Below are 12,082 nucleotides of genomic sequence, written 5' to 3'. Positions count from 1 at the left end.
AAGGGCCGTTATGAATTGGGGAACCTAACTCACAGCCTCCTTTCTCCCCGTAACCCCTGCTTTGTGCCAAACGTGGTCACACATGCGTTTTGGGGTTAGAGCGACTTTCTCCTTCCGGACCCTTCTGGACCCTTCTGGTCCTGCTCACGGACCTGGTCCCTGTCCCCGGCATCTCCAGCAAGCCCACGCTGAGTTCGCCCGGGGCCAGACTCTTCACCCTGCTGTGCTTGTTTCACTGATTAAAATCTGCCCACACTTGAACTCCGTCTGCATGTTTGTCTTTGAGACGGCGCTGGCAGCAGCAGGCAGGAAACGCGGGCAACGCCTGTTCTGGAATGAGCCTCCCACTGCGACTCTCGCAGAGAAAGGGGGGCCCAGCCCCTCTGCAGGGGGAGCTGGGCCTCCTCCTGCCTCGGCCACTAACAGGGGTCCCTCCTGGGCCTAGAAATACCCTGGGGTCCCGGCTGGGACAGCCTGCAGCCACACTGCCTGCTCAGCAGACTCACCATCCTCAGGCACCTTCAGAGACAGGCCACAGTGCGTCCACCCATCTGTCCTCAGGCCCCACAGGACCTGAGCTGGGGAAGAGTTTCCAGAGTCGAAGGCCAGATCTGAGAGCAGCATCCTGTGAACAAAAGGAAGACAGTCAAACAAACAAGATGCTCCCCGGAGACAGCGGGGGAAGGGGAGGCCCCCACCCCACCCCCCAGTCACCCTCCACCCCCTTGACCCCTGGGCACCCACCTCTGCTTGGGGCTGCAGCCTGAGGGTGCCTTTGAGAGCCCAGCTCTGAGCCCCGCCCCTCATGCTTCCCCCAGATGCCTGTCCACTCCTCCATCCCAGCTCAGGGGAGGCTCTCAGGGATGCACCCTCCTGTGGTCCCGGGGGGTGGAGGGCAAGAGCACAGGACTCCATACACACTGCAGGTCACCTACAGCAGATGGACCCCAAGGGTCCAGGGACCTCCTTCAGACGGGAGGTGCCCTTACTAAGGATGGACTCTGGGAGCCCCGGAGCCCCACGCCCATGCAGGTCTGTGCAGAGGGTCTGTGTGCGGCTCCCCTTTCCACCTGGTAGAGAATTCCACCCATCCCGACCTTGGCTCCCCAGAGTCTGGTCGGTCGCCTCTGTCACTTGGCTGCAACAGAAGGTGAGGGAATTCTCAGGCTGAGTCTCACACTCCCAGTGGGGTGGCCTAGGGTGGTCTGTAGCAGCTGTGATGGGGGCGCTAATCCCCCACCTGCAGCGGGTGTCTGGTGAGTGTCCTCTTCCTGGCTCGTTGATGGCCACCTTCCCACTGTGTCGTCGCTGTGACCAGGAGACAGCTCCTCTGTCCTCTTCTCAAGAAAGCACACTCCCCGTCCTGCAGCTCCACTCGCCCCCAGACGCCCACCTCCGAAAGGTCCGGGGCAGCACATGAACTCCGGACTCGGGTTCAGTCCAGGGCACAGCACTGGCTCCGGAAGTCCCTGGGCCCCTCCCACTGCCCGCAGCGGACTAGAAGCGAGTCCCGCTCTGGACGTTTCATCCCAGCTCCGGGTCCTGTGCATCTGCTTCTTGGACGGAGCAGCGCCTTTCCCCAGTCCACAGGTGTGCGGCGTGCTGGGGCCGAGCTCCATGGCTGCGAGAGACTCCGCCGCCAGGCTAGGCCGCGTCGCGTTGGCCCGTTGTCAGCGGAGGTTGTCAGCCAGGTTGTTTCCACTTCCTGGCTCTTGTGAATAACCCTGATGTGAGCACGTGTCCACGTTTCCGTGAGGGCGCCCAAGTCTTTCGTAGCTTTTGGTATATCTGTTACGTTTTCACAATTAAAATGCACAACGAAAAGAATGGGAAAGCTCACAGGTGCCGACAGGGGCGTCTTCTACGATCTGCAAAGCTGGACACGGCGGCCCTGGCAGCCCTGGGCAGGGGCCCCAGCAAACAGTGCCTCCCGCCTTCCTTCCTGCCCAGCCCCTTTGTCTTAGGCTGCTCCTGCCCCTCCTCACCCCCACTTCCGCAGACTCGCAGGCTTGGGGCTCTGCAGGTGGGAATGGGGCATTTTCACCTTCCTGGGCACAGGCCTGGGAGGAGAACAGGTGGCCTGGGCGGGGCCAGTATAGCTGTGAGGTCCTGGCGGCTGAGCCCTGGCTGCAGACAAGCCTGCATTGCTGAGGCCAAGGTAAGTGGACTGGGGGCCAATGAGCTGGGGTCCCAGGGAGGTGCTGCCACCCACGGAGGGGGAGGGGGGAGAGGAACAGAGGGCGGGGTGCTGCTGGAGAGGGGGTGGCCTAGCACAGCCCCAGCCCCAGAGCCCAGGTTCAGCAGGGCGCAGCCTGGAAACAGATGGGCTTCTTGAAGGAGGGGCACTGCAGTCAGACGGGAACAGGTTTGCAGCACATCCCCACGCGGGGCTCCTCCCCGCGTCGTCTGGGAAGCGGCAGCCTCCTGGGTCCTGGGACAAGGCCTAGACCTGCAGAGCCTGCTGGGGCCCCTGCCGCCCATCCCACCCATGTCCCCACATCTCGCCGTCTGTGCTGCCTAGAATGTTCCTTGCCCTTCAGGATGCGGCTGCCTGGTGCTCGTGGGGACGGGCTGGGGGGCTCGGCAGCCCTACACCTCGCATACAGAAATTCAGGGAAGGTCGCTGACCTGTGTTGCACTCCAGGAGGGGGCAGTTAGATGTCGTGGGTGGGGGACGCCCAGTGCCCCAAATGTGCCCTCTTCTGCCCTCAGCCCCTTGTGTGCAGGGGAGGAGATGCAAGGCAAGGGGTCCCCTCTGTCCAGGCAGTGATGTCGGGAGGCCTCTGACCACCCACTGAGGTGCAGGCAGCTCTGAGAGGCCTTGATGGAACACAGACCCCCAGGGACAGGCGGGCAAGGGAGACGTGGGCCCCCTTCTCCACACACACTGCCCTGGGCATTCCAAAACATAAATGCAGCAACAGTGGTCAGCACAGAACTCCTGCTCTCTGCCACTCTGTGACCTGGGCTTGGACCCGCTCTGAGCCATGCGGCCTGGGCATGTGCAGCCTCAGTTCCTGACCTGGGAAAGGGGGTGATCGTCTCTGAGCAGCCTCCAGACCCCACGCCAGGCAGTGACCTCCTGGGTCACAGCTGCAGGAGCCTGACCGGCCACCAGAGGGCAGCCTCAGAGTTGCCAGTGGGGTGGACACCTGCCGCCCAGCTCCCCTCGGGGTGTGGGTCCGAGGAGAGCCCCCCCGCCGAGGGGCCCAGCCCCGAGAGCCCACTGGCCACAGGCTGACTCTGGCCCATTTCATGGACCGCACACACAAGGCCTCCTCACAGGTCCGTCTCCTTCAAATGGAGAGTGTCCCATGACACACCCAGGGGCCAAGGCCGGGCCCAGACACCTTGGTGCCCCACTGGGAGGGTCAGGCGTGCTTCTGGGGTCATGACCAGGAACTCCCTGCGCTGCTAAGGCACAATCTGCCATCTCAGTGTTAGAACCTCAGGCCCCAGAACTGCCAGGGCCAGGACGAGGGGGCCCACCCTCCTGGGGCGGCATGGCCAAGGCCGCTGACTCGCCCAGGAGGCCCTGTCAGGCCCCGACTGGAGCCAGCTCCCTCAGACGGCACGTGCACCAGGCCCAACACCAAACCGCAGACGCCTGCACGACCCTCCCTGGGACGCAGTCCAGGGCCCCCCCTCGGAGCCACAGTTGGGCAGGGAGCCAACCGCTGGGTGGATTGTGGGGTCAGCTCCTCTGCCCTGGGGGACAGTGGGTCAGGTCTGGGGACAGCAGGCAGTGGACAAGCATAGTCCTGTGAGGTGCGACCCTCAGGCAGAAAAAAAATCAGTGAGAAATCCTCACAGCTGTAGGGGTGTCTGGAGGCTGCTGGGGGGCTGCCATCCCCCTTCCTGGGCCCAGAAACAGAGGCCCAGGCTGCACAGCTCCAAGCCCAAGGCCACTGGGTTGCAGAAGGTACGAGTCCTGTGTCGACCCGTTACTGCGTTTGTTTTTCAGAGTGACGTACTTTTCAGTCCCAGGGCGTGACTTACTATTTTCCAGTCCCCGGGCCTCCGGAGGAAGGGGCTGGGATGGGATGTAGGGGACCCACTGTCCCTTCAGACTGCCTGACAAAACACGTCAAAGATAAAACGAGGAATTTTATCCAGAATCTATCAACTGCACAGAGGGCAGGGTGGCCTGGGGTCCTCAGGAGTCTCTTCCTCTGTTTTAATTCATTCCACTTTCCCGCCTTAATGCACATGCTGAAAATGTGACAGAGAATAGGAAGTAATACCATTAAAGGCAGAAATCTCTCTCCCCCACGCCGGGCCTTCCCATCCGAGGTCGGTGCCAAAGCAGGGCTTCAGCGAGCCCTACACAAGGGTCTTGTCTGAATGTGGAGTTGGGGGACCAGCCCACAGCCCAGGCCACTGCTGGAGATGTCCAGAGCCCACGAATCCCTGTCCTTCCCTCCCCGGGGCACAGGGCCCCTCAGCCCCTCTCCTGTGCCCCCACTCTCCCTGGGCTGTGCACGGCCAGCCCGGCCCAGGGCGGAGGGTCGGAGAGCCAGGCAGCGGCCCTCACAGCACTGCGGGCCCCTACTTGGATGCCCCCTCCATCAGTGCCCCTTCTCACTGTGGCCCCCCAGGCTCTGAAGCGAGGGAAATCCCCCGCCCGGCCCCCTAGACCGTCACTGTGTCCCCGTCCTCCCCAGCGTGACACTGGAACCGCTCACAGCAGCAGCAGCGCCTCGACTGGGGACTGTCCTCCATTTAAAGACAGTGACTGGCAGAGGGTGGGCAAGGGTTAGGGTTGGTCATCCCCACAGTGACCCCACTGAGCTGCTGGAACCCTAGGTGGTGCCTCCCACCCAAGCCTCCGATTCAGAAACCACTTGGTGGACCCCCCCCCCAAGCTGGGCCCTCCTTATATTCCCACCTGTGACAGCTGGAGTGAGGGGGGATCACCCATGGCCCCCCTGCACGTGTGGGTGCCAGTGCCCCGGTCCTGCACCAGGGAGGTTCCCCAGACAGTGTGGGCGGTGACAGGGTCCGGGCACCAGGAAAGCTACCTGGGCGGCGATCCCCAAGTCCTTAGCTGACCGCCGGTGGGGGCATCACAGGCCCAGCATCGAGCCCCCTCCCTGCTGCCCCCCCACAAATCAGCTCTCCTGTGGAGACACAGCACCGCCCGGGGACCTGGACTCCTTGCCGCAAACACAGTCCCTGCATCCTGCCTGTCCCGGGCCCAAGCCCAGCCTGCTGGTCAGAGGGAGCCTGTGCCCTCGCCACCCCGGCCCCGCCCCGCCCCGCCCCGCCCGGCCGACTGAGGCCTCACTTGCGTCTGCAGAAACCAGAACCAGCTGACATGTGTTGGACATCCAGCTCCTTGTCCTGCTCCATGGTGTCGCAGAGGCCCCCGGGATGTTTCATCTGTAAGAAGTGGACTTCTTGTGCAAGTGAAGCTGGCTAGAGAACTTAGGGGAGGGCTGAAACTTGAGAAAAACAATAACAAACCCCCAAGCTCAGGACCAGGGAGCCGGGCGGCCTGAGACAGGTCCCAGCAGCACCTTCTTCCTCGCTGGGGGCTCAGCACAGGACCACGGACCTGGGCTCTGTGACCCCCCACCTCTGGAGCCCCTGGGTGAGGGTGCACCTGTTAGTGGGCCCCTGCTGTATACTCGGCGAGGCCCGAGCGTGAACTGGGCGGAGACGGACAGGTGAGTGCATCATGAGGGAGGTGGGGGGAGAGGGCCCACAGACTGGGGGTCTGGGGTTCTCCAGGGGTTGGAGGGCAGGTCAGAGCAGGGGTCCCTGGTGTCGGGTCAAGGGGGAAAGGGTGGCTTCTGGGGTCAGGGAGGCACTGAGATGAGGCTGAGGCCCCACTCCTGTCAGGACTCCCTAAAGGAGGGCCCGCTGCTGTGCCAACTGGGGGGGTCCCAGGGTCACCCACCAGGCTGTACAGCCCCCTGGGGAGCATGGGGTGAGGGCAGGACCACCTTCTGGGTGAGGAGAAGCTACCAGTCTGCGAGTGGCAAGGTCACCAGGGGCTGGGGGCTCAGTGGGAAAGGACGAAGGCCAGCCGTGCCAAGCTGGGGCTGCTGGCCAGCCCCCCAGGGCAGCTGCTCTAGGAGAGAGCACCAGGTGGCAGACAGATGCCAGGCCAGACGCAGCCTCTAGAGAGAGAGTCCACGTCACAGCACCTCGAGCACATGGGCCTCACTCGGACAGGTGACAGGTGACCCGAGAGGTGGGAACCAGACTTGGAAATGAGCGCAGTGGGCACTTTGCTTGAGTTGAGCTCTGGCCCCGTCTACGGCGGCCGCTGGCTCGCTCAGCACAGAGCCCGCCATCTGGACAGCCCCGCCGCCCCCCCAGGCACTGCAGAAGAAGGCGCGGAGGCCACGGCTGCTGGAAGTGAGGCTGCAAAGCAGCCACAGGCACAGACAAACAAACGAGAAGGACGAGTCCAGTCGGCCAAGGACAGAGCCTGGGACGGCAGACTCACACTCTCTCCACACCCGGAGCCAGTCCACAGCCACCAGCACACCAGAAGCCACTCCCGAGAAACTCAATATGCAATTCCCTAAAGAAAACATTAAGTGACCATGCTGGGGACAGAAGCAAAGCAGAAGAAAACCTAAAAAGGGACAGAAAACACAGGGACAGAAGACCCACGAGAAAGGGCCCGCGACCCAAGGAGGGCATGTGCCCGAGAGACATTGCTTGGAGGACTGCCACCCACCACACGAGCTCTGCTGTGTCTGCAGCTCTGGGGAGGGGCCCACATGGAGTGACTGGGAGGTCCGAGTTCTCACCAGGTGGTCCCTTAGGAATGGGGTCACACCCACAGCATCCTTCCTAGAAATGTCATCCTGTCACCAACTTGCAAGAAACACTTGAAGCTGAAGCTGTCAGATGGACCACACAGAACCCCAGTGGGGCCGGGCCAGACGGGGACATCAGAACGCTGGCCCTCCTTTACTTAGAAGTCAGACGTTTTGTTCATAGTGGATTATACTGGCACAGATGTGTTAGTTTTTTAAAGTATTGTGCTAAAATGCTAATTCCTGCAATGACTGGGTTTCTGGTGCCCCCAGTCTGACAGTTGTGCCCAGGCAAGTGCCACACTGTCACTGTGTCCAGGTTTGTGCCACTGGGATGGGCTGAGCCAATGCCCAGGCAGTGGTCCAATGGGCGTCTGGTGCTGAGGGCCCTGGAGACTGGAGGCTGTAGCCGGTGGGGAGAGGATCCCAGCTCATAGAGGATGCGGGCCAGGGCCTCTCCCCGCCAGAGCCTGCAGCAGGACCGGGGGGCCTGTGCGGAAGTTGGGGTGCAGACACTGGCACTGGTAGGTGTGGTGGGAGCGAAGTTCACCTCACCTCCAGCTCTTGTTTGCAGACCTCAGGCCCAGTCCTGACGGAGGCAATAACAGTGCAGCCTTCAGCTGCATCGTCGTGGGCCCAGCCACAAGTGGGGACTTGGCACTTGCCCTTCCTCGCCAGGAATGTGCTGACCACTCATAAACAGTGATCACCTGAACAAAGGCCTCTGCACTGTCTTCCAGCCGCGGCTTATCCTCCGTGCACAAGACAGTCGGGCCTGGCGCAGCGTGGGAGTAGGCCCCTGGGGACTGTCATGTGGGCCAGCTGGTGGCTCTGGTCCCTGGTGGCCATCTGCACCGCAGACAGGTTCCAGGAAGAGGCGAAGAAAATCATGCAGGCCACCCCTCTGATTGACGGGTAAGTGGCCACTGGGGGGCCAAGAGCCAGGCCAGGTGTCCATGACTCGAGGCAGGTACTGCCCGACATGATAGTGCACTTGAGGCAGTGGGCACAGCGAGAGGGGTCCCAGTGCAGGTGCTGGGGGCTGTACAGAGGCCTGCAGGGCCCGGCAGCCGGCAATAGTTGGAGAGCCAGGATGTGGGCACCTGGGACTGTGCAGAGGCCTGGACGGCTGGGACGAGGTGGACAAGGTCAAAGCCGGTGATGGCAGGCCAGCTCGTGTCAGCACCTCTCACGGCCAAACATGCAGCTTCAACATGGGGAAGCCGCGGGGGGACCCTGGCGTCCCACAGGGCGAGGGCTCAGTGAGGCCACCATTCCCCAGGTGCCCTCAGGGCTTACGGTGGCCACGTGAACTCTGACTGCACTGTCTGCCTGCCACCAGGCGGGGTAAAGGGGCAATAGGGGAGCAACGGCTGTCACGGGACAGACTGAGCTACATGGCCACGCCCAGCTGGAAGAGGACAGAAGTATCTCTTCTTTCTTTAAGATTTTATGTATTTAGAGAGAGGGGGAGAAACATCAGTGTGTGGTTGCCTCTCGTGTACCCCCTACTGGGGACCTGGCCCAAACCCGGGTACTTGCCCTGACTAGGAATCGAACCAGCAACCCTTTGATCTGCAGGCCAGTACTCAATCTATTGAGCCACACCAGCCGGGGCAGGAAATGTCTGTTTCGAGTGGCTATGTGCCCTGCTAAAACTGGGGGGAGGGTCTGTTACCAAGGGGGAGGGGGGAACACTGCCAGCCGTGCCCCACAACAGCTGCCCCCAGCACCCGGAAGCATGGCCACCCGGACCACAGACACACGCAGGATGGACTGTGGCTTGAGATGGCTCCTCTCCCTCTGGGAGGCAGCTGGAGGGTGGGACTGGATTTCCTAGGCAGACGGGGAGGGGGGCCTCCAGGAAAGGCGTGAGGTCTGCACAGAGGCCTGCTGCAGCTCTGCCCTGGTGACAGCGCCTGGACTCTGGCCCCACCCTCCTCCACGCAGGCAGCCAGGCGTCCTGACCCCTAGCGTCAGTCAGTCTCACCATTCACAGACCCCCACCCCCCACTCAGAGAACGGAGAGGCTTCTGGGGTCTCCGATGGTGCTCAGAGAGGCAGGGGTGGCATGCTGGGGTGACCCGCAGTGGCACCAGGGCCCTGGGCATCCCAAGGACGAAGCCTTAGGCCCAGACTGCACTGGGTTAGGGACCCAGAAGACCCCCGCCTAGAGGTCCCGTGCACGTGTGGCCACACGCCTGTGTGTGCACGGGCACAGGCGTGTACTCACACACTGTACTAATAAAACCCAGCTTCCGACTGGTGGTCTGCATGGGCCCGAGACTGCGTTCTGATTGACTCCCACAGTCTCCGTGGCTTCTACACACACACACACACACACACAGGACACCCAGGAAAGGTTCTTGGAGGGAAGACCTATGCATTTATGGCTCTCAGTGCAGGTGACCTGACTCAGGTGTGTCTAGGTAATGAGTAACCTATGACCTGAGGACAGCCTTAGACCTAAGCCTGTGAGAAGCTGGAATACCACAGGGGACAGAGACCCGGGATGGAGCTTGGAGCCCCAGGCCCCAGTGGCCTCGCTGACCTGCCTCCCGTCCCCCCTCCTGGCCCAGGCACAACGACCTGCCCTGGGTGATGCTGGAGAGGTTCAACAACCAGCTCTGGAGGGAGGAGGCCGACCTGAACCACCTGGCCGACACCCACACCAACATCCCCAAGCTGAAGGCTGGCTTTGTGGGGGGCCAGGTACGGCTGGGCTGGCCCTGCATCCCCTTAGGCTGGGGGTCCATCTCCTCCTCCCTGGGATCCTGGCTAATGTGCAGCCCCTCTCTGGTGGCAGCGTACCCCCACCTCCTTGGGTCTGCAGAGCTTTGGAGGGAACTCAACAGCCACACGGGCTGAAGAGACTGCTTCCAACACTGGAGGGGAGCCAGCCCGACCTTCCATGTTTATGGAGGGTGGGGCCCCGGGTCCTAGCTCCTCCCTCTGCCCCCCAGTTCTGGTCCGCGTATGTGCCCTGTGACACCCAGAACAAAGACGCCGTGAGGCGGACACTGGAGCAGATTGATGTCATCCACCGCATGTGCCAGAAGTACCCTGAGACCTTCGTGTGCGTCACCAACAGCAAAGGTGGGTGCCGGCCCAACCAGCCGCCCTGGTCCCCACCACCCCCACCTCGCCCCGAGCGGAGGGGGCGCACCTGCTGCCCAGACACCCACGGCCCTGCGCGGTTCTGCTCACAGGCATCCGACAGGCCTTCCAGGACGGGAAGGTGGCCAGTCTGGTTGGTGTGGAAGGCGGCCACTCCATCGACAGCAGCCTGGGCGTCCTGCGGGCATTCTACCACGTGGGGATGCGGTACCTGACCCTCACACACAACTGCAACACGCCCTGGTGAGTGGCCCCTGGGAGCCCTGGCTCGGGAGAAGCCGCAGGTGGGCTCAGACGCAGCCCTGCCGCTCTGGGTCTCGATGGGGGCAGGGTCCTGGGGACGATGACTCTCCCCCGCTCCCCAGGGCCGACAACTGGCTGGTGGACAAGGGGGACGACAAGGCCCAGAACCAAGGCCTGTCGCTCTTTGGGAAGGTGAGTAAACGGCAAGAACCCTCAGGAGAGACATGACCCAGGAGACGGTGTCCCACCTGCTGGGGTCTCTGTTTCCTCACGAAAGGAAGCTGGCTGGGGTCATCCAAGGGCGGGCATTCAGACCCCAATCTTCTACCCATGGGGCCCCTGCCCAAAAGCACCCCCCGCCTAGACCTCTCGGGGGGCAGCAGTGAACCTCACGAGGCTGTGCCAACACGAGTGCACCGGCCCTCGCCCCCATGGCCGGGGCGGGGCTCTCCCAGACCCTGAAGCCCATGTGCCCGCAGAGCGTGGTGCAGGAGCTGAACCGGCTGGGTGTCCTCATCGACCTGGCGCACACGTCCGTGGCCACCATGAAGGCTGCTCTGAACCTGTCTGCGGCCCCGGTCATCTTCAGCCACTCCTCCGCCTTCCAGCTGTGCCAGCACCGGCGGAACGTGCCAGATGATGTGCTGCAGCTGGTGGTGAGGCGCCTGTTGGCCCAGGCGGCCCCGGACCCCGGGGAGGGGGTGGTGAGCCTACCCCACGCCCACAGCCCCTCCCTGTCCTGAGCAGAGGAAGAACGGCGGCCTGGTGATGGTGAACTTCTACAACGACTATGTCGCCTGCAAAAAGGAGGCCAACCTGTCCCAAGTAGCAGGTGGGTGGGTGTGAGCTGCCTCGGCCGAGCGGGAGGGCGCCTCCGGCAGGACCCACACCTGGGGCCTCCCTTGCAGACCACCTGGACCACATCAGGAAGGTGGCAGGGGCCGAAGCGGTGGGCTTCGGGGGGGACTTCGACGGTGTCTCAAGGTAAGGACGGAGACTGGGCCGGTATCGTGACCCCCAGGGGCCTGTCACGAGGGGCTGGAGGGTAAGTGTCCCGGCAGACCTCCCCTTCTAGAGGCGACCCCATCAGGCCCCCAGTGCCTCGGGTGGGGCAGACAGGTCCCCAAGCCCCTGACCCCAGGGCAGTGGAGCCGCGTCCTCTCCGCCCTCCTCTCAGGGTCCCCACGGGGCTCGAGGACGTGTCCAAGTACCCAGACCTGGTCGCCGAGCTGCTCCGGAGACAGTGGACGGAGGAGGAGGTCAGGGGCGCCCTGGCCAACAACCTGCTGAGGGTGTTCGAGGCGGTGGAGCAGGTGAGGAGGGCTCCCGCCCACCCAGCCCCTTGCCAGGCAGGTGGGCGAGAAGCCCAACTATACGTATGTCCACAGGCAAGCAACCACAGCCGCCCCCCGGGGGAGGCGCTCATCCCGAGGGAGGAGCTGGAGGACTCCTGCAGGACCTACTACGGCTACTCGCAGGCCCCCAGCTTCCACCGCCAGTCGGGGGTCCTGCTGGCCGCCCTCACCCCTGCCCTCCTCAGCCTGCGACTTCTATGACACCCTGGGCTCTGGAAGCTCAGGGGAAACTGGACCGTGGAGCACCCTGGGCTCCAGGCACACGGCTCCTCGCACATGACTGGCCTGAGCGGGCACCTGGGCAGCAGGCTGCAGGGGTGGGGGCTCGGGACACGGGCCCACAGAAGACCCTCAATAAAGGCACCCACCCCTTTGAGCCCTCGGGCTGTGTGTCACCCTGGAGGGGCCTCCTGCGGATCTCAGGTCACATCTGGTGACCTGGCAGCCCCTGGTTGGACTGGACCTCCAGGCCTCGGAGGGCCCTGATCTTAGAAGGACTTGGGGTATGAAGGGGGGGTTCACATGTCACTGCTGGGGGTGTCTTTAAAAACACAGCCTGGGCTCCAGCGTCCCCCAAACACTTGTAAAGAT

At 63.1% G+C, this 12,082-nt stretch overlaps 1 protein-coding gene across 2 annotated transcripts; it reads left to right on the top strand.

The window, feature by feature from the left end:
• The first annotated feature begins 5,308 nt into the window (after positions 1-5,308).
• Positions 5,309-11,883, top strand: DPEP1 (dipeptidase 1). 2 transcript variants are annotated; one of them, XM_037142810.2, is made up of 11 exons: positions 5,309-5,669; positions 7,517-7,691; positions 9,356-9,488; positions 9,740-9,872; positions 9,986-10,136; positions 10,259-10,328; positions 10,616-10,792; positions 10,884-10,968; positions 11,045-11,120; positions 11,314-11,449; positions 11,525-11,883. In XM_037142810.2, the coding sequence occupies exons 2-11, from the start codon at positions 7,588-7,590 to the stop codon at positions 11,690-11,692; spliced, it is 1,233 nt and encodes a 410-aa protein (XP_036998705.2). In that variant the 5' UTR covers positions 5,309-5,669; positions 7,517-7,587; the 3' UTR covers positions 11,693-11,883. The 2 variants fall into 2 exon arrangements, with proteins under 2 accessions (XP_036998705.2, XP_036998697.2); XM_037142802.2 differs by having other exon boundaries at positions 7,351-7,691.
• Positions 11,884-12,082: the final 199 nt, after the last annotated feature.

This window comes from Artibeus jamaicensis, unplaced genomic scaffold (assembly GCF_021234435.1).
Source record: "Artibeus jamaicensis isolate MK-2021 breed Jamaican fruit bat unplaced genomic scaffold, CSHL_Jam_final contig_755, whole genome shotgun sequence".
Classification (NCBI taxonomy): domain Eukaryota; kingdom Metazoa; phylum Chordata; class Mammalia; order Chiroptera; family Phyllostomidae; genus Artibeus; species Artibeus jamaicensis.
Note: the sequence above shows the minus strand (reverse complement) of the source record. Positions and strands in the feature narration are given on the sequence as shown.